This window comes from Anabrus simplex, chromosome 2, assembly GCF_040414725.1.
Source record: "Anabrus simplex isolate iqAnaSimp1 chromosome 2, ASM4041472v1, whole genome shotgun sequence".
In the NCBI taxonomy this organism is placed as follows: domain Eukaryota; kingdom Metazoa; phylum Arthropoda; class Insecta; order Orthoptera; family Tettigoniidae; genus Anabrus; species Anabrus simplex.
The window spans coordinates 815,290,691-815,314,008 of NC_090266.1; the positions used below are offsets into that span (position 1 = coordinate 815,290,691).

Consider the following 23,318-nt stretch of genomic DNA (forward strand, 5'->3'; position numbering starts at 1 on the left):
GCGCATTGCTTGAAATCTGAATTAACTCATGTTTGGGCAACGGGAGACATGTTGAAATCTGAGTTAACTCAGACAAGGGATGGAAACAGTTAAGCTGGGCTGAGTGGTTCAGATGGTTGAGGTGCTGGCCTTCTGACCCCAACTTGGCAGGTTTGATCCTGGCTCAGTCTGTTGGAATTTGAAGGTGCTCTAATTCTTCAGCTTTGTGTCGGTAGATCTACTGGCATGTAGAACTACTCTTGCGGGACTAAATTCCGGCACCTCAGTGTCTCCGAAAACGGTAAAGTTTGTTAGTGGGACATTAAGCCAATATTATTATTATTATTGTTCTAGGGATTCCGTGGTTTACAGAGGTGAAAGAAGGTGCGAGCATGAATGGGTGGATATAAAACAGTCAGAAGATAAATTTAAATTTTAAAATTGGAGTTATATTTCTTTCTCTCTCTTTTTTTAAATTTTAGGTTTACACTTTGCTAAGCAAATAAAAAATATCAGGTACAGAACTAGCTCATGAGCTTGGATAACAATGTTAGGTAAATCAGAATAATCAACTAGTAACCAATTAACCACCTGAGCTTGAAGCTCTGTAATTAAAAGTTTTACATGAGCACTACTGCTCCTTTCAACCAACAATCAAGGAGACAGATCTCCCAATTTTTACATCAGTGGAAGAGTTCTTTGCTCTACAAATTTACACTTGAGGAGTCTATTTTCGAAAATTCACCCTTTCCAGGCCTATCAAAGGCCCAACCAACATTTAACAAAATTAAACAGTATTCACTGTCTTAACTGCTCAACAATCTGTTATCCTTAACATGAAGTAAATTAAATAGAGTTTAACGGAGGGTAACAAGTACCCATCCAACATGGCCTTTAGTAAAAACAAAAGGTTAAAGTTACTGGCTGAACATCAAAATGGTAAGGAGGAGAATACTTGCACTCCTTGAAATTAACATGAAATACATAAAACATTATTTGGGCTTAGGGCCCGATGTTACAGAAGCTAAGCCTATAGTACGGAGGTGACTGAAGGGAGAAAAATATTTAAGTTACAGAAATTACTAAGTAGATTTTAAAGGTTACAAAATCATAGTCACTTTAATATCAAGTTGAGAGGGAATACAAGGGGTAACTCACTCTATATTCCCTTTCTTTCGACTAGTTTGAAATTTACATTTAAAGTTTGAACTTTATATTTGAGAAATTAAAAATTTACATTACTAAAAATGTGAAACCTTCCCCTCGAGCTAGCTATCAAGGACTATCACATTGTTAATCAGAATATGCCATTACCTTGAGCTGGTGGACTTCCCCAAGATGGACGAGGTAGCCCCCGCCTCTGTTACGAACATACTCTAGACTGGAGTGATCACAAAGACAACATGGCTTGAAATGTGCCAGCTTTTATAGTGTGGAGGAAGGTTCCAGATTTCTCTAGGTCGAAACCCTGATACACTCCCCATTTTCATTGGAGAATGAAATAAATATTAAAAAAACCATGATTGGTTTCTTAAATAAATATACAAATTTTCCCACTGGCCAACATCTTAAGTTGGAAGGAAGAGATAGAAGTGTTGATAACTTTTGAACATCAAAACAATCAATAAACAACTCAGTTTAGGAAACGTTCTCATACAAAATTACTTTAAAAATTAATAGTTCATCTTCACCCCAGAGGGCACAACATAAGTTGATAGTAGCAACATCTGTTGAGAAATGTTCAAACTATTTCCAAAATGAGTTTCAGATTTCCTGATCTAGATGGCCGTCTACAAGGTGCTGGTTTTAAATGCACGAGCTGAAGTTATTTTTTTCTTTTATCTTATTCCATTCCAGTTAAATGTGTTGCATGTTTGATATCAATTAGATTATGAATGCAATATCTGTCAATTGAAAATACTGTATATTTAAAATGTGTATTACCAATGAGCAGTGTAAGAAGACTGTAAAAACAATAGCAAGTTCAGAAACGCTGTCTCAGATTTCTGCATCTTGAAACAACAATCATGTACCCCTTCATGGTATATTATGAAGAATTAGGCTATTATTAAATTTTGACATGAAGAAATTGGAATAAGAGTTGTGTAAAAAATGTGAATAATATCTTCCTTTTCAAAAATGAATAATAGTCCTTATTGCATTGACTAAAATACTCATTTTTGAAAAATTATGTTCGACTGTGCAGCTGTTTGCACAGTATGTTGACACAAACAGGCAAAAATACAATTCAACCTAGTTTTAATTTTCCTTACCTAATCTGGTAATAACAAAAAATCTTTTGGTCAAAAATTTAAGTATACAATTCAAAATACAAGTCTATATACAGTATATAGATGACTGACCTCATTTATGATGTCTAATGTCTGAATATGCCCATAGTTTTACAATCTGTACATTAAACATAGTTTATATTCAAAGCATGATGCTGTGATCAACATTGTACTACAAATTTGTAATTATTGTAAAATACAACTAAATACTGAAATACCTACTAACTTTGAAAATTAGAGAGTTAAATTAATAGGACTAATTAGGCACTAAGGAAATGGATGGGTTCACATTCATACTCTGCAAATAAGAAGACTAAAGGATAAATAATATTCCTGCAAATATATTACCTCAACTGGACTCTGCTGGAAACGAAGTCTGCAAGTCGAATGTCGTTCTGGTTCCACACCATTCACAAAGTCTTCAGAGCCTGGAGACCCATCACTTCCCCAACCTCGAAAAGAACCAGGGCGAGAATGAAGATCTTCAGTTGAACGTTTAATTTTTGAATTGCTGGAAAAGAGAAAGTTGTGGTACTTAAATAATTAATACTGTACAAGTCTGAAACAGACAAGATAACAATAATGATTTCAGAACATTTTTCAGGACATGTCTTTTCTGATTTAGTAGGCCCTACTCTAAAAGTATTCAGAATCCTATCCCAGGATATATCAAGGTACATGCATGGAATGTAAAAGTGTTATATTGCTGAAGAATTAGTGAGTGATCAAAGTCTCTATCACTATTAATTTTATAAATCTTCATTGACAGAGGAAGAATTAGAACAGAGGCTTCATTCAGATGTCCCTCCAAGGATGATAACTTCTTTTTGCTTCAGCATCCTCACAAAATGAACCATATTCCTTGAAGTAAGAAGTCTCCTTTACTTCAAAAAATTCAGTTTTTCAAAAGAAAGTTATAAAAAGATTTTTCTTCAACTATAACTTGAAGATATAACTGAAAAAGATGTGGGACAACAAACTGTTTTGAATTTCTAGGTTTATTAAGGCATCATTTAGGGATAATGTACACTGAGTAGCCACTCACTGATATCTCATTTGTAGCTGATACGGAAGTCCAAGGTTTACATCATATTTAGGTATAATTACAATAAATGAAACCCTGTCTGATATTAAAACTTTCCTAGTAATTTCTTACATGCAAGCAAACCACATTATTTCTTAACTTTACTGACATATAGTATAACTGTTTATGTAATACCAGTTTCAGTTTATTACGAATGAACAACTCCTTTATACAGCTGAATATTATCAAACATTCCATTCTTAACATCTAGAGCTGGCAGTGGTCAAGCTCCTTGACTGAATGGTCAACACTGTTGCCATCAGTTCAGAGGGCACCGGGTTTTATTCCTGGCTGGGCAGGGGATTTTGACTGTGTATGGCTAATTCATCTAGCTTGGGGACTAGGTGTTTACATTCATCTTAATATACATCTCCTCATCTACACACAAGCCACTACACTACCAAACAACAAAAAAACACACAATAATGAGTACCTCCCTCCACACTGGATTGACATCAGGAAGAGCATCCCCCAGTAAAACTAGGCCAAATCCGTATTAAGTGCCGATCCCAAGAAATTTAAAAAAAGGCCAAGAATGGAAGAAGACGAAGAAGAACATGCAATGCTGTTTGTTTCTGTTATCCTATTTACTTAACTGAAACTACAAAATAATTATTTGTTTACTGCTTAATCTAAGATGACATACCCACACTTGTCTTGTACTATATCATCAAATATAAGATGAATAGTGGTCAATCTCTGAAGTACTGTAAAGTGTTATCACTAATATCACCCTCCTACATGTGTAGGTCTGTTTTAATAACAGCCTTCCTATCTATTACTATTATCGGCACACTTTATCTCGGTGCATTTGTGTACGGGGGTGAGGAGTAAGGAGGGAGCTGTCCCGGTTCCAATAGTGCTGCCAACTGAATGAAAATGAAATCTGAATTGAATCGAGAATATGATAGATCGATATGAAGTTTCTAAACCGTTATTATCTTAAGCCAACAACTATGTCACATACATATTATATAACATTATATAGCATTTCTCGATGCGAATCTTGTTCCTAGCATGAATTCTATAGTTTGGCTTTGTTGTGTAAACAACAACAGTACTAGTACGTAAAGTGTACGCCAGATGTCGCACAACGATGCTTAAGCGATTCATAGTTTGTGTTTCAAAGGTTACCAGTACAAATCTCGAAGATTGCCGAGGTCGACCGATTCAGCACTAGGGTGTAAATGCACCAAGATAAAGTGTGCTGATAATACATACTGCACAATACTGATCAGTTCATGGAAGATTAAAAAAAAAAAATTAATCATGTTTTCAGACGGTGGTAAAATAAAGCATTGCAATACTATTTAAAGTATAAATGCCGTTATATTAAAAACAAATTATAGGGAATCCAAACTGTTATAATCAGCACTTAATATGGATTTAGCATAGTTTTACGGCTGGATGCTCTTCCTGATGTCAATCCTGTGTGGAGGGATGTAGGTATTCATTATTGCAGGTAGTGGGACGTAAACCAATACCGGTAATATAATTGTAATATTTGTCATTTCAAGACGTTTAGCACCTCCACAAAATACCAACCACTGTACCGGTATGTCTTCTATCATCTACCAACCACTTCATTGGTAATCATTTCATATATGACTTTTTCTTACAGACATCTCATATCACTCTGTGAAGTACTAGAAATACTGCACCTGGACTAGAGTCTTTGATACTGAAATTTTAAGGAAGCACCACCTCTTTTCTTCATATCCCTTGAAACACCCTATAACTTCTTTCTTTGCACATGATACTTTCCACCCAATTAGAAATCTGCTACATTGTCCCTATCTACAATCCAAATAAGCATCCCTAATCATTACACTTTACAGAACTACTGTATTTGTCCTCCATCAGTTCTATAAAAATAATTTTCAAAAGTTTCTCATATACAGACTTCGTAAGCATTCCCAACATCAACTTGTACTACTCATTCAATATGGCTTCAGAGAATAAACACAGTCAAATCACATTATTATGACCACCTACCAGTGTTCGGAGTAAATGCCCTTTGCAGCACGGACCAAAGCTAGATGTGCTGGTGCTGTGAGCTTGCATCTGGGAGATAGTGGGTTCAAATCCCACTGTCAGCAGACCTGAAGATGGTTTTCTGTGGTTTCCCATTTTCACACCGGGCAAATGCTGAGGCTGTACCTTAATTAAGACCATGGCTGCTTCCTTCCAACTCCTAGCCCTTTCCTATCCCATCTTTGCCATAAGGCCTATCTGTGTCAGTGCGGCGTAAAGCCACTAGCAAAAAAAAAAAAAAAAAAAAAAAAGATGTGCTGATAGTGACTGAGTCAGTCAGTTGCTGATAGGTCTCTATGGGTATCTAGAGCCATGTTCTCTGCAGTGTGTATCACAAATTAAGGGTGAGTGTCATAGGGGACAGATGGCAAATACAACGATCGAGGTGGTTCCACAGAGGTTCAATTGGATTGAGATCAGGGCTGTTTGGGGGCCAGGAAAGAACTTTGAGGTCTTGACTGTGCTTTTTCTGCATCATGCAGACCCCTCTAGCCATATGGCAAGGTGCATTATTGTGCTGGAAATCTCATCCATCCAAGAAAAGATAATCATCATGTATGGGTGGATGTGATTGCTGAAAATGGATTCATAACAAAATTGATCACGAGTGCATTCCACATGGATGATGGGACCTAAAAAACACCACAAGAATATTTCCTAGACCATAAAACTGTCCCCACTGCCTTGTGTTTTTTCCAAAAATGATTGCAGGTTGTATGTTCTCCAAAGTTTCTGAATGGACACGCTGACATCCATCCATTTTATGCAGGTGAAACTGTGATTAGTTGGAGAAGGCTACCCATTGCTAACCAGCAGCAGTCCTGTTGCCATACAGTCTAGCAAATTCCAGTCATTTTCTTTGATGTATCTGTGTTAGCATGGATGCAGTTACCCTCTACTACAGAACCCCATTTGCATAAGGATTCCATGAACTGTTGAAGTAGAAACATGTCTGATTCATTTGAACAGTGAGCTTTTTTTCTGTAGCTTCTCAGTTTACCTTCAAGCATCATTGCAATCAACATTCACCTTGGACTTCAATGGCATGTGGAGCTTTGTAATTTCCATGATGGTTATTATCAATGGTGAAATTCATCCACTCATCAGACACCTTTACCACAGAGGCATGCAAACAATTCACAAATACATGTATTGCTATTTCCGAAGTGCCCCCCCCACATCACTTCCCTTACCCATGACAGCAGGAAGTGCAATGTATACAGCCAGCCTGTTGGTTGCATTATGTACCCACTTCATCAGCCTCACGAGTGGCCCAGATTGGCTGCGCAGTAGATGTTAGTTTTCTCTCGTCCTGCTCGTGATGTCATCACAGGAGCACCGTGACTGTGTAGCATACAACCACACGTGTATCTTATTTCGTTGTTTATCGCTGTCCGTCTTATAAAGAAAGGATTTCCACGTAATATCTATACATAGTTTCTTTCCGTATATTGCTATTGGTTTATATAGTGGCCTACTGTATTTTGTGTAGTGTGTGTGTTGTAGTTCGTTTCTGCGAGATCTCTGTTAAGTTGCAGTGTTTCATGCAGTGAGGTGGTGCACTTATTTTCTTTTCGTTAGTTGCGTGAAGAGTGTAATAGTAGCTGGTATGAAATTTCTGTGTTCACAGCATCATTGTAGTGTATATATTTCTTTCTTCCCTGGGACTCAGCGAGGGATCCCACCTCTACCGCCTCAAGGGCAGTGTCCTGGAGCTTCAGACTCTGGGTCGGGGATACAACTGGGGAGGCTGACCAGTACCTCACTCAGGCGGCCTCACCTGCTATGCTGAACAAAAAGTCTTATGGACGGATGGGAAGATCGGAAGGGATAGACAAGGAAGAGGGAAGGAAGTGGCCGTGGCCTTAAGTTAGGTACCATCCCAGCATTTGCCTAGAGGAGAAGTGGGAAACCACGGAAAACCACTTCCGGGATGGCTGAGGTGGGAATTGAACCCACCTCTTCTCAGTTGACCTCCCGAGGCTGAGTGGACCCCGTTCCAGCCCTTGTGCCACTTGCGTGTCTTTTTGCGAAATTTTGAGTGTGAATAAAATTTCTTCAATTTGTTAGGCTAAAGCAGATGATATCTGTTCGAAATAACTGACAACAATGCCTGGATATGTGCAGTAACTGGCTCTCTGTCATACAGCAGAAAGACAAAAGGAACAAAAGCTTCAGACGTGCAAAAAGTTTGGATACAAAAATATAAAAGGAAGGATTTCTTCAGTGTAGCTACTTCTACTGTGTGCTCACATAATTTTACTGACGCCAGTTACGTTCGCGATTTAAGAGCAGAATTACTGCATTTACCTCCTAAGAAGATCTTGAGAAAAGATGCAGTACCTACACAGAACCTTCTCGGTAGCATTTATAGTAGTAACCCAGTAAGTGCACATGTTAAAAACCCAAAGAATAACCAACAAAATTTGGTTAAAAAATGAAATTTGTTTCTTATACAAGAAAAAATAATTTTTAAACAACAGATTATATGAAACACATCTAGAAATTGCTAATCTTCTCCCGAGTTCACAATGGAACCTCTTCCTAACTCAAGTAGATAATAAATTATTTCATGAATTGTCAATTAAGCAACAAACCCTGGAGAAAAAACTCAATATTCTTAAGAACAACTCTTCTTCACATAAATTTCAGATTAAGAACATTAACACACCCTCCAAAACCATTGAACAATTCCATCCTCCCATTGTAAATTTATCTAAAACAACTCTGAGTGATGATGAAAATTCTTTCAAAAGGCCGCAAACACAATTGGCTCAACCTCAACACTTTCAATGTAGCCACCAATTTAATTATTGAATCTGAAAAGCCATTAACAAAATGCCAACAGATGAACAAGATGAAATCAGATATGAAGTAAAAAGAAAACTCAAAAAAATCTCCATTAACAATAACAAAAACACTTCTCTTAATAATAATAATAAATAATAATAATAATAATAATAATAATAATAATAATAATAATAATAATAATAATAATAATAATAATAATAATAATAATAATAATAATAATAATAATAATAATTTAATTAATGGTAATAAACTCATTTCAGATCTTAAAAAGAAAATCAATGACAATAATCTCATCATCACCAAATCTGATAAAGGCAACACTACTGTCATAATGGAAAAAACTGACTACTTAGATAAAAGTAAACATTTTTTCAGTGACTCTTCTTTTTCTATAGTAAAAAAAGACCCAACCACGAAAATCCAACGCCTACTCAAACAAACTTTAAAAAAACACTTCCTCCTCACAGATCAAGGAAAAAACTAAATTAATAAACATGAACCCAGGTCTACCCACTGCCAAAGCCCTCCCAAAAATCCACAAAACTAACATTCCCATCCGTCCAATAATCAATTACAGACCCAGTCCCCTATACAATACTTCTAAATTCATCCAAACAATTTTACTAAAAACCTATCGATTTTTATCCAACAAATCTACCAAAAGCACTTCTGAACTAATCAACAAATTAAAGAACTTTGATATCCAACCAAAATTTTTCTCTCCATTCTTTTGACATTGTAAACATGTACCCTAGTATTCCAATTTCCAAATTATTCCCCATAATAAACAACAACCTCAACAAATTCAGTAACCTGAGTAAACTTGAAATTCAAGACTTCATGTCTATTTTAAAATTGGTTCTCAACAATAATTATTTTACCTTTGATAACACCATTTATCAACAAGATGGCTTGGCTATGGGCTCACCAGCTTCAGGCATTCTTGCTGAAATTTACCTTGACTTCTTAGAAAACACAAAAAATAATAATATTAATAATTTCTCTAACATCCTCTTTTGGGCCAGATATGTCGATGACACATTGGTAATTTTAAATTAAGAGTCAACCATCGCAGCCTCTACACTTCTTCATCTCAACAACATAGACTCTAACATTAAATTCACCCTCGAATCAGAACATAACCAAACTCTTAATTTTCTAGACTTAACTATCACTAGACATCCTTCTTCTTTATCTTACAAAATATTCAGAAAACCAACCCAAACAGCAACCACAATACGACAAGATTCTTCCCACCCTCAAGCACATAAACGCGCTACTTATAACAGCTTAATTTTTTGTGCCTTCAACACCCCTATGTCTAAAAAAGATTAAAATAATGAATTAAACACCATCCGTAACATCGCTAAATTCAATGGCTTTAACAACTCCTTCATAAACCGTATCATCAACAAATTCAAACACCGTCCTAAAACCACGTTATCTAAAGACATAACAAAACCAACTGCATTTTCCACTTTTACCTTCACTCAAGATGTTTATAAAATAACTAATGTTTTTAAAAAAACATAACATGAAAATTTCTTTTAGAAGTAACAATAGAAATTTTGATATTTTACACAACTCTAAATCACTAAATAAATCTAATGCTTTTTCTAAATCTTTAGTATACAGACTCAAATGTAACAACTGCAGCTCCTCCTACATCGGACAAACTGGCTGCAACTTCAATATCAGATACTCCGAACATATCAACGCCGTTAAATACAACAGATTCTCCGCCATAGGACAACACATACAAGAATCCAAGCATAATTTCACCAATATTGAAAAAGACATGAAAATACTTAAAATCATTAACAAAGGCCCCCTCTTAAACACTACCGAAAATTGCTTTATTCACCTTGACCAATACTTCAACCCTAATTTCAATTTAAACGACATTTCTGAAAAACCCTACATCCTTTTCGACTTCCGAATTCTTCTTCTCAAAAATTCTAAATTTCAAAACCCCAATTCTATTTTCCATCCCTTACAAAGTTCCTACCCACATTTTCTACCTCCAATAACCCACCCTCCTAACCTACCCTAAACTACCCCTCCTTCATCTCCCTATCTTATCCTTCCTCAACACCGTTTAACTTCAATCTTTTATTCTTCTCTTATTCCTCTATTCCTCTTCCTCTATTAATTTATCTTATCTTTTCTTTTCACCTCAAAACACAAAACAAAGCCACCTTCATTTCGGTTCTTCTCATTCAAATTTAACTCTTGCCTTGCGCCGACTTCAAATACTTCAATCACGACCTGAATTTTTTACATTTTAAAAAATAGCGCACTGTGCATATATGTTTTCATTTGTTTCTGGTATTGCGCTTTTTACTATTTTTTTTCTCTTCACAATTGTTTTCTTCACGTCAACTGTTCCAAAAATTCTACAGGATCACAATTACTTATTCAATTATATTGAATTATATTATATGTATCTATATATACTTACATTCCTGCAACCGAAGTAAATACTGGATCATTAAGCTATTCTTCATTTTACGTTGGCGTTTGAAACCACAGTGCCTGATGTTGAATATATCGCGCTGATCACCGGGAGCTGGCAAGATACTTCAATTGATCTACTCATCTTCAGCACGATTATGGATCTTCATACGTGTTCGATTGTGTAATGACTTTGTGCCTGACAGTGTATACAAGCTAGCTCATTCAACCGTTCTCCGCTTTTTATAAACATTATAAGACTTTGCCTAACACTGCGTGTGCCATACTGCCATTCAGAAAATTACGCACTGTTTCTTTAAAGTGACTTACATTTTACTTCTTCTGAATTTTACAGTGTCTGCCTCCGTCATTTTTATATCGCCTCTTCTACTGATCCAGAGTGAACTTGATCTTTTATTTTCTTTTTCCTATGCATTGTTTTTCATGTTTTAATCGGCTGATGATGACCTGGACTAGGGTCGAAACCGGTACCACTTCTACTTATTATTAAATAAGAATGTAATCACTGCATTTCTTATTCTTTTGTATTGAATAGGTTGAACCTCTTTATTTATTATTTCAATTTTAACTGTGATACTTTTCAATACGGAACAATGAAATTTTTATCTTTAAATGTGTATATCCACTCATGGCCAATTGCTTTGCCTTTCTAGGCATGCATCAAATAATCTGAACTAATTCTACCCAACACTTCTTTTTACCTGCCAACTTTCAAAAAGCTTCTGAGACTTCTACCTCATTCTCATACACTTTTATATCCATGTCAATTTTTTTTTCTATGCAATCAAAGTGCTAAAATCTCTACTGGATCACAAGAATCTTGGCCTATAGCTATGAATTAAGGAGTAACCCAGGGGTCTGTTTCATCATTACTATTTTATATACTCTTCATCAGATATCCCTCAACCACCACCATCTTTTCAATGTCTATGATTTGACAATGACACTACCATACCTCCCCTACAGGCATCGAACCAGCAGATTAACAAAAACACATCACCTACTTGTTTGTCCAATAGCATTTTTCTGTCAAGCCCATAAAAACTGAAGTACTGGGCGAGTTGGCCATACGGTTAGGGGAGTGCAGCTGTAAGCTTGCATCTGGGAGAAGGTGGGCTCAAACCCCACTGTTGGCAGCCCCGAAGATGTTTTCCGTGGTTTCCCGTTTTTACACCAGGCAAAGGCTGAGGCTGTACCTTAATTAAGGCACAGCCACTTCCTTCCCACTCCTAGCCCTTTCGTATCCCATTGTCACCAAGTGATGTGTTGGTGCAACTTAAAACAAATAATAAAAAAAAAAAAACTAAAGTATTACTTTTTCGTCCTAAATGTTATACTAATATTTCCACTTGCAATCCTATCCTCCTCCATAGTTTGATATCCAACAAATATATTACCACCCAAAAACCAAACCCCACGGCACTTAACGCTCTCGAAAGGGCTTCTGTCTGCCTAGTGACCGCTGCTCAGCCCAAAGGCCTGCAGATTACAAGGGGCGTATGGTCAGCACAACGCATCCTCTCAGCCGTTATTCTGGGCTTTCGAGACCGGGGCCGCCATCTCACCATCAGATAGCCCCTCAATTCTAATCACGTAGGCTGAGTGGACCTTGAACCAGCCCTCAGGTCAAGATAAAAATCCCTGACCTGGCCGGAAATCGAGCCCAGGGCCTCCGGGCGAGAGGCAGGCATGCTACCCCTACACCATGGGCCAGCTATATTACCACCACCCACTCTAAAATATCTGGACCTTCTTTTATGCAGAACATTTCACTTTTCATCTTTTGTCACTTGGACTGCCAGTAAATGCTTTAACCTACTCTGAAGAGTTGGGGGTATTAAATAGGGTCTTGACATAGGGTTGCCATACGTCCCAGAAAACCAGGATTGTTCCAGATTAGAGTGGTATAAATAATGTCCCGTCCGGCTGACTAAATGTCCCGGATTTTTAAAAAGTAATCCCTTTACTCCTAAAGGAAATACAATTTAAACGCCCGCCCAATCTCTTAAAACTTTGAGTAAAATGAATGGTCGAGACTCAAGAAGTATCCATTAAATATTACCTTATCGATCTTATCCATGAAGTAGTCAAAGTAAACTATCGAAGGCCAGTATCCAGTATTCAGGAGATAGTAGGTTTGAACCCCACTGTCGGCAGCCCTGAAAATGGTTTTCCGTGGTTTCCCTTTTTCACACCAGGCAAATGCTGGGGCTGTACCTTAATTAAGGCCACGGCCGCTTCCTCCCCACTCCTAGCCCTTTCCTGTCCCATCGTTGCCATAAGACCTATCTGTATGGAAATTCAAAGTTTCCATGGAGGGAATTAGATACTTTTCCACCAATAGAGAATATCAAAAATAAGATCAAAAATTAGATGTATGGCTTTTCAGGCGTTTGCTCTATTAACCAGCGTTTCGACTTAGGTCTGACACTAGACACTTCAGAGTGGGATGTGTCAGACCAGGGTCTGCAAACGCCTGAAAAGCCATACATCTAATTTTTGATCTTATTTTAGACCTATCTGTGTCAGTGCGACGTAAAACAACTAGCAAAGAAAGAAAAAAGAACCTATTGAATTATCGCTTCTTTCTACGTACTTCTGGTGTTACAGATTGTTTTCAATTAGAATACTGGAAAGAATCTTGTTCTATTCTATGTTAGAAGAAGAACAATCTGTAGGAATTGATTAAATTCAGTGTGATATTCTGACTAAGTAAATATTTAACATTTTTAAGCTTGGCATCGAAACAGAAAACAAAATTTAAAGATGAATACACCAAAGATTTTCCTTCAATAAAATGAGGTAGACGTGAATATGAGGTGGAATGTAAACTATACAAGTAAGTTTCTTTTATTTTTGTTTATAATAATTGAACAAATGATTGGTGAAAGAATTTTGTTTACAGTTTACCTGAAGTCAGACTTGGTAATTAAAAAGATATTTTTCTTTACAGTTGCTATTTTTCGATTGCACATGGAGGGGAAAAGTGACATCAAAGATCACATAGGTACAGTGAAGCACAGGAATTCCGTATGTTCTGCATCCTTCAATAAGCAACTGACGAATTATTTCAGTAACAGTAAGTCAGAAGATAGAAAAGTAGCTGCTGCAGAGGCAACATTTGCTTTTCATTCAGTACGGCACCATCACTCATACAACTCCACCACGTGTACGAGCAAGTTATTCCCAACTATGTTTAACGATTCAAAAATTGCAAAAACATTTTCCAGTCTAAAGCAAAAACTGAAGCAGTAGTAAATAATGTTATTTCGCCTTTAATACAAGCAGAAGTGAAAGAAAATGTTTGCAAGTGTGATTTTGTTAGCATTAGTACAGCAATCAGAAGCATCATAAGATTTTTCCTGTAATTATACAATATTTTGACAAAGAGGAAGGTATCCAATTAGATCTTTTTGAGTGTAGCAATGAAAATTCTGACACAGTTTCTGAATTAATTCATAATGTTATAGAACACAATAACATCAGTGAGAAAGTTAGTGCATATGGGGGTGATAATACAAATACAAATTTTGGGAGTCTGGCTAGGAAAGGTGAAAACAATGTTTTCACAATATTGAAGTCCAAATTAAGTAGACCAATTGTAGGGGTTGGGTGTCGAGCCCATATTTTACATAATGCCTTACAAATTGGTGCTGACTGTCTCCCTGTAGATGTTCAGGCTTGAATAGTGAAAGTGTACAATTACTTTTCTATATATACTGTTAGGAGTGCATCACTCATGGGGTTGTGTGAATTTCTTAATGTTACATATCAAGACCTCCAAAGACATGTAAAAACAATATGGTTAAGTTTATTTCCGGCAATTGAAAGATTTTTACATATGTTTTAGCCATTGAAATCTTATTTCTTATCTTATTTTATGTCACAGGACAAATGTCCAGTTCTCTGAAGTATTTTTTCTCAAATGAAGTTGGTGAGACTTATTTCTGATTTCTCGGCACAGATGAATCTATTTCCACTGCCAGGATTGAAATGAAAGATATTTCAATAAATGAGGTTAGGATCGTACTACAGGAAGTAATTGACACTTTATCAGAAATACTTTTTTTTTTTTTTTTGCTAGTTGTTTTACGTCGCACCGACACAGATAGGTCTTATGGCGATGATGGGACAGGGAAGGGCTAGGAGTGGGAGGGAAGTGGCTGTGGTCTTACTTAAGGTACAGCCCCAGCATTTGCCTGGTGTGAAAATGGGAAACCACAGAAAACCATCTTCAGGGCTGCCAACAGTGGAGTTCAAACCTACTATCTCCCGAATACTGGATACTGGCCGCATTTAAGTGACTGCAGCTATTGAGCTCAGTAACAGAAATACAGAATGCAGGTTTTGTTAGTTCAAAAGTGAAGGATTTCCTACCTAACCTACCAAAAGCACAATGTCAGACATTACAAGATGAATGTATGTAATTTTTTGAAACAACTACTGAATATCTGTTAAAATGGAGTGAGTCTCTGTCACAATTGCAACATTTTGATTGGTTGCTTCTACAGATGACAATTACATGGGATCAGGTAGAATGTTCTTTCAAATGGCTACATGAGCATAGTAACTGTAAATTGAATGAGAGCATTTTGTTTGATCAGGTCATGAAATTAAAGTCTTTTACGAAAGAAAATAAATCAAATGAAGAATTCAGTGGTTTCTTAGCTAGCAAGAAGTGGGTTCTTTAAAAGCTGTATGTCAGAAGAGCAATGCTCTGAATTGCTGAAAATAGTCCAGTTTTACTTCTCTCTTCCTGCACACAATGCTAATGTACAGAGAGTGTTCGCACTAATGAATGCTCACTGGACTGAAGAAAGAAATAGGTTACATTTGTTATGAATTAGGGCCATTCTCGACAAACAATATAAGTTAATATGGCAAATGTAAGTTGTTCTGAATTCTATATATTAATCACCAGTGTCAAAATGTTGAAGTACCTTGACTCTGTACAGTCATCACAAAAAAAAAACTGCCATAATAAAACATCACTTGTAATATGTTGTAAAGAGTTTCACATTAAAAGTATGCCAAATACTAACCTACGTTTGAACTTATTTGCTAATATGTATTTGTCCCGGTTTTTTGGTAGACAATTACAGCAACCCTATCTTGACATCTACAAATTTCTTATCTGGTGTTTTCTCATATATGGACTCCTACTTGGGTAAGTGTTATAAACACACTCTTGAATCCATTCCATCTACAACGAATAGCTCAAATTGCTCTCCATTTCCATCCAAGATATCCAACTCCTGAATTCCATGACATACCTTTCTTACTGAATCTCCATACCTACCTTGGTTTTTTATACTGTACGCAATATACTTTCCCTCATAAAAACCCTGCAGTCTAACCACTTCTCTTCCTAAACCAACATAACGTACCTCTACTCACAAAAATTAACATTAATTTTCTCAAATCCCTCCAGGAAACCTCAACATGATTCAACACTCTGGAATTTCAGATGAAAACACAAATTAAGATGGATTCATTTTCTCCTCTTAGCAATCATAAACTCCCCACCAGTAGGATATTTTCTTTTCTTGCATCATGTAGACTTTTCTTTTCAAGCCTCCTCTGGATAGCAGCTAATCACTTTCTCACAGTTCTTGAACTTAAACAATAGTGAAGCATACATACTGAATATATCTGCGTGTTAAATATATAGTTACATGCATACAGTAATTATGTATACAGACTGTTTAAAGACCTTGCACAATGTGCAGGATGTAGTAAAATGTAATGAATTAATAATTTTACAAGGGGGAACTTACATCTTGAAATGTATGATTTTTCTGTTGTGGGGCACCAAAGTATAACCATGTTTTGGACATGGTAATGGACAAGCATCGCACACTTTGTCAGTATCAAAATATTATATCAAAAGGTTGAGTTATTGCTTTAACTACAATACAGTAGAGTTAACTAACTTATGGTAATTTATCAGTAATTTTGACCATCCGACCAAATGAAGATTTTCTCCAAAGTCAGTCCAAATTAATAATAAATGCACACACCGGTAGGGTCACCACTGCAATAAATAACATTAGAAATATTTCACACCCACTAAAAACATGACGGTATTGACAATAATTACTAACTCCCTAAAATAAGTAACAACACCAAGAGTCATATTACCAGTGGAGGCCAGTCCAAATGGGACAAGGAGGGCTGCACACGGTGTCTTACAATGCTACACTATGTAGGACGTAGACAGACCTTTTCTTACCAATGTATTCCTATAAGAAAACTCAGTCAATGTATTTAGCTTAAACACCATTCTCTTTTTCCTACATTTGCAGCCCTCTCAGTCTGATGACATGCAGCCTCCACTGCATATTACATCAAATAATGTCTACTGCCTGTGCTAGTAGTTCATACCATACTTAAAATCTAAATAAATAACTAGTATATTAACTGAGGTGAAGGAGTGAATATATGATCCTCTCTTGCAAGTTCTCATCATAATAGAGTCTTTGATATCGGTTGACAAGCAGCTTTGTTCACTGAAAAAATTTAGAATATCTCTTACCTGACATGATCTTCTGGCACCTTCCAACCTTTTACTTGGCTGAGTCGAAAATCTGCAACATTAACTTCAAGAGGAAATTCAGGCATCCATACTGTGAACTTAGCCAATCCTGTGTATGTACCATATTTGACTAATACTGAAGCATTTGAAGAGCCACGGATTTCTGAGCCATCAACATATACAGAACTGCAGGATGAAGAAACCTGTGAACAGAATTATTTCTTGCTTCGTAAATAATATCTACCATGTCAAGTTTGATGTTACTTCACAATTAATTTACAATCTGAAAATGTTGGTGCAACTGCATTGGACCACTGCCACTATGAAAGGAATTAACATGACATTCTTCAACCCACCGCTGCTTTGACAACCTCTACTCTTCTAGGTAGACTGCCCATAAGATTTGTGTGCATTTCTCTCACAGCTGTTTTCCATTCTTCTGCAAGAACGTGCACAAAGTCAGTCACAGATGTTAGATGTTGGGGTCCAGATCACAGGAGACATTTAACACATCCAAAAGATGACCTATCATCTACACCAGGGCCTCTCAGGGTGCATGCATCAGTGCATTGCACGATACATGGTGCAAAAGACCGCTTGGTTGACCAGAGTGCAGACCCCCATTTCTCGATATGGAGCAATAGTGCTGTCTCTCTCTTTTCCCATGCTTGTCTCACTTACTCAGCCTGTCTCCCTCTTTCTGACTTGCTCCGTAGCGCTCCAAATCCAATCTGAGTTGAGCCAATTCGCCCCGAGACGACGTGCCGGTCCGAGCTGAGCTGAGTGGGTCCAATGCACTGTGCACAGGACTTCTGTGCCTCAGTTTGCATGCATGAGATTTTTGGCGTTTGAGAGGCCCTAATCTACACCATTCCAGTTGTATTTCAGAATATATCAGGTTGATTAGAAAAAGCATACTTTATTTCAGATTAATCTAATAAATTTCAGAAAGCGGCATTTTAAATTCAGATTCGTCAATTTAATTTCACAATACATCAAATAAGGACTTAAGTTGTTACAGAACAGCGAGAAAAGTGACACATCTCAAAAAATAACGATTTTCAAGTTGTGTCAGGGATGAACACTTTTTAGTCCTTCCTTGTATGCAGGAAAAATGTCAGATCTCTAACTCTGAAATTATCCACCAGAGAGCAGTTGTGTCACTTTCACTTTAGCCTGGTTCATTATGCAACATAGCAATAACAGTGTCACTTTTGTATTGCTACAAGGAGGTCTTTCAAGAAGAACAACACATTTAGAGTTGTGACAGTTTTCGTGCACCGAGGTAACTGGAATGAAACTTTTCAGATCGTTATAAGCAGAAAAGTGTCACTTTTCTCAAATTCATCATCTTAAAACCAATGTCTTTGTACTGATTTATTTTGACTTATGTTGCTTTTCCAGACTGAAAGTCATTATTTTGTGCTGTGTTACTTTTCTTGAGCTAATTATCCCGAAACCTATGTACTTGTTCTGTATTATTTTGACTTATGCCACTTTTTCTGGCACATTCCTTTAATATAAAGTATTTCTTACACAGTAGTCACCTAACCATGCAAATTCAAAAAAATTAACCATAATGTTTGTTTGTTGTATGTAGGTTTGTCATGTTTCCTCAGCAAGGATACAGAAGTAGGGAAATACTGGCAGCTCTTGCTGGGATGGATGATATGAAAAATACTGTAGGAAATGTACATCTTAACAGAAACCATGGCAATAGAAAACTGAACACGGAGAAAAGCAATAGCAGAACTGAAATTTCTGAAGAAAATTATATAGAAGAAAGTAAAGAACAAGAAAATGTGAGTGAAGTGCTGGAGCTTACCAACGAAACACTACAGGAAGATAAACAAGCATGTGATGAAGAATCTACAGAACATGAACATGAGACGATAATGACAAGAATTAAAGAATACCACAGTATCAGAAAATGATATAGAAGAAAGCGAAGTGTAAGAAAATGTGAGTGAAGTGCTGGAGCTTATCAATGAAACACTACAGGAAGATATACAAGCATGTGATGAAGAATCTACCGAACATGAACATGGGACGATAAAGACTAAATTAAAAAATGCCACAATATCAGAAAATGATATAGAAGGAAGTGAAGTGCAAGAAAATATGAGTGAAGTGCTGGAGCTTATCAATGAAACGCTATAGGAAGATATACAAACGTGTGATGAAGAATCTACAGGACATGAACAAGGGACAATAATGACTGAATTAAACAATGCCACAGTATCAGAAAATCAAAGGGAACATTATAGATCACCGTGTACTATCCTTACAATCTGCATACAATGCGACTGAGGTTAAAACGGGTTAAATTAAGTGCAAAACATGAAGAATCAGCAGATGAAACACGGATCCACATTTTCGTATGCCATCCGATTCTGAAATCATGACAGAGTCATCAGGATCAGAAGAGAACGCAAACATTACTAATGAGGCAAAGGATGCAGCACTGGATGATTCCCAAGCAGGTAACAAGAGAAAAGCCAAGAAATGAAAAGCAAATCAGTGAGAGTGGAAGAAGACTAGAATGAAACTTATGAGAAATAAAGGAAAACTGTATACATCATCCTCAATTCGCAAAACAGTTATGTGGGCAAGAAAGTTACATCCATCAAGCAACATCGATGAAAATAAAAGGCTCAAAATATATGACAAATACTAGTCACTTAATAGTTTGCAATCACAGCAAGCATTTATCAGTAGAAGTATGACCACCATTACACCTCAGCATCACTATAAAAAAGAAGGAAGTCGGCGCCAATGTAACCATGCATTCCATTTCATAATCAAAGGAATAAACGTGGGTGCGTTTCTTCAAGGCCACACTGGAAATTAATGGCTGACCTATTAGGACTGTGATATCGAAATTCAACGATGGATTTCTTGAAGATCTCAGAGGAAAACAGACACCAATCTAAAGTAGATCTGTCCTTAAAAGACGTTGTTGTTGCACATATTAATTCATTATTATTAATTCATTAATTCATATCAATTCATTATTTGTGTGGGCAAACTACTTGTGAGTTTATAGAAGGTGGGAAAAGTCTGGCTGGATTTTCCTTTTGCAAATACCACCATGGAATCACGAATTTTCAACAATAATTTTAACATCTCTTTCTTCACCCAAAAGAAAATCAGTGCAACTTATGCAGCTCCTAATAACGCAAGGCACGAAGATAAAGAGACAATGCAAGTAGATTATGATAAACATTTAAAGGAGAAAGATTTTGTATGAGTATTTTACTGTCAATGCTATAAAATGCTTTTGCATAGTCAATGAAAATGGTGAACAGTGGGCTGGTTGGCTGGGTTAGTGCACTGTCTATTTCGACTATGATTTCTTAGATGGCCTGTAACGTCGATTTACCTTTCTTGAACCCGTACTGACTTGGTGGTATCTCTCTTGCTATTCTTGGTCATATGCGATGTAGTATGATCTTTGAGAAAAGCTTGAAGATACAGTAGAAGTCCGTTATAGCAAGAATTCATAACGGCGAAAAATGTACTCGCTACAGCGGATTGTCGTTATATCCGTTTTTTGTATACAAGTCCGGAAACCCCCATATACATTAAAATCGGTATGAAACGGCAATAAGTTTGTTCCAAACTTGCGTTTCGGCAGATAATATCCACATCGGCTTACTTGTTTGTTATTTTTCGAAATCCGATACTACGTGAAGTGTATGTTTAATTTCATTTTGAAAAAATATAGTACCGGTACCCTATTTCTCCGAATCCAAGAGGAACCCCATTTTTACCTTCAAAACATTTAAATCAGGCTCAAATAGTACTTTGTAAAATCATATGAATGCCTTTGTTGTACGGTAGGCCTACGCATTTTTAGATGGCGAACATTAAATTTCGTCATGCCGTATTTTTTGTTTTTGGCGGCTGCACAATTATTCTTCATTTCCGCGGGTTTAAGGACCATTAACTTAAAATTGGCATCATAATACCGAAGAGAACCCGTTGCCGGCAATACCTATTCCATGCGTCTCTACAATACGACGATCCATCAGGAAATTATTCTCTATAAAACTGTTACTTTTAATCAGCGTCAGATATAACCGGCTACCGCTACACGCACGTCTCGGTTGCCGGGTCGCCCAAATTCAGCGACTAGCGATGTATAGGCCTAATCGCGGACATTGAAAGTCAACGAACGAGTTTATTGCGCCACGGTATGGCCATTCCGCCCTTGCGTTTTTCGTGCACATACCTCACGATTTCATCTTCGACTTCTTTAAAGCGTCCTTGTTGCGGACCACTGAATGCATTTTTTGTACAGTACCGTACGCATTTTTTTAGCTCTTTGTCTTCACGCTAACGCCAAATATTGGCGTTAGTTAAGCCTATGCCGTATTTTCTTGCGGCTGCACAATTATTCTACATTTACGAGTGTTTAATAACCATTAACTTACAGTAAAATTGGCATCATAATATCGACTAGAACCCGTTGAAAATTTGCCGGCAATACCTTTTCCACGTATCTTTACAATACGACTATCCATCACGAAAATATTCCTGCTATCTATAAAACTTAATTTTACTAAGCGTCAAGTACAATAGACGCGTTATAACTCTGCCATTCAGTAGCCATGGGCTTTCTAAAGGCTAGTACACACCAAGCGACAAAGTTGAGGTACACGTGTATCGCGACAAGTCCCAGGGATGTCCTGCGACATTTTTTCCGTGTTTGGGACTGTCGCGATACAAAAGTTGCATGTCGCAGGTCTCCCATTTGAAATGGGATACATGATACAAATGTTGCGCAGCATGATGTAATCTGGACGTGTCGCGAGACAAAGTCCCGGGGCACGCCGATGCCAGTGTGCAGATAGCCGCCACGTGTTGGTGTTGTGTTTCGTATTCTGTTGTTTTGCAATGGAAACTACTCTAAAAATCATTGAGAATTTACACACCCACCCTTACGGAATCAAAGAAAAGTGGCTCTTCCCCCAAGAAGTGAAACTGGTTTGGTTACCAGCCTTTAATATTTTTACTGCAAACTGTTCCACCGATACCCAAAAGAAAGAAGAACAGCATTGATCAAAATTACATCGCGAAGGAAACTGTTAACTTCATGAAAACATTAACAGAGGCGGTTACTCGGAGAGATGAATTTTTGGTTTACGGTGAGCATATTGCTTATAAACTAAGAAACTGCGGAAAGAGTCCAGTGGAAGTTTCATTAGGTCAGCCTGAAATTGGTGATGTAATAATTAAATTTTAAATGGGAAAGTACAGCACAGACCAGTCAACTTCGGCAACGCTGGGTGTTGTGTGAGATCAGTTAGTGTAACCTCTTTGATTCTTCTTACTCCTGAGATTTGTTTTCGAGAGCTTTGAAATAAGCAAAGAAACACACTTCAAGTTTTAGTTTGGGATCTTTTTGTTGTTCGCAAGATGGCTTCCATGTATATATGTGTATTAAAATAAATGTGTTCGATTATTGTGGAATTGTACCCGTGTTTTATCGTTTTCAAAGTGCATTCCCAACATTTGGCGACCGTGACAGGACATTAGACAGTTATATAATCATATAAACAGTTTCATACGTAGTATTTCAAGCATGGAAGTGAATATAGCTGTGACAAAGAAATCAAGAGCGGTATTACGGCGATCAATAACCAAGATCTACAATGAGCTCGACGCGTTACTACAGATGCCGGAGAAAGATACGGAAAGTATTAGTGCACATATGGATCTAGTAGAAACGAAATTTCATGAATTAACAGGTATGGATACTCTTATCTTCACTAATATGATTGAGAGCGTGGAGGTTAGGGATGACGAGTTAGACAAAGAAATCAGTATGGCTGACGAGTATAAGTTCAAATTTTATAAGGTTAAGACTGTTGTTACGAAATTATTAAATGAAGACCGGAACTCAGAAGCTACTGCAGTATCAGTTAATTCTAACTCGTCACTCCAAGTTAAGCGTTCATACAAACTGCCTTTGTTGGAATTGAAAAAGTTCGGAGGTGAACTATAAGATTGGCTTCCTTTCTGGTCACAATTTAAGAAAATTGATGACGACCCTCTTTTAGACCCTAGTGATAAATTCCAATACCTCATACAGGCCACCACTTCT

The 23,318-nt window shown here is 37.0% G+C and overlaps 1 protein-coding gene across 1 annotated transcript in view; it reads right to left on the reverse strand.

The window, feature by feature from the left end:
• dtn (transmembrane protein 132C dtn) overlaps positions 1 to 23,318 on the reverse strand; it is an 877,664-nt gene that overhangs the window by 210,913 nt on the left and 643,433 nt on the right. The window contains exons 6-7 of the mRNA XM_068226042.1: positions 17,210 to 17,412; positions 2,619 to 2,781 (exon numbers count right to left, since the gene is read on the reverse strand). Coding sequence (XP_068082143.1) covers positions 2,619 to 2,781; positions 17,210 to 17,412 — 366 coding nt within the window. The remainder of the gene's footprint in view (positions 1 to 2,618; positions 2,782 to 17,209; positions 17,413 to 23,318) is intronic.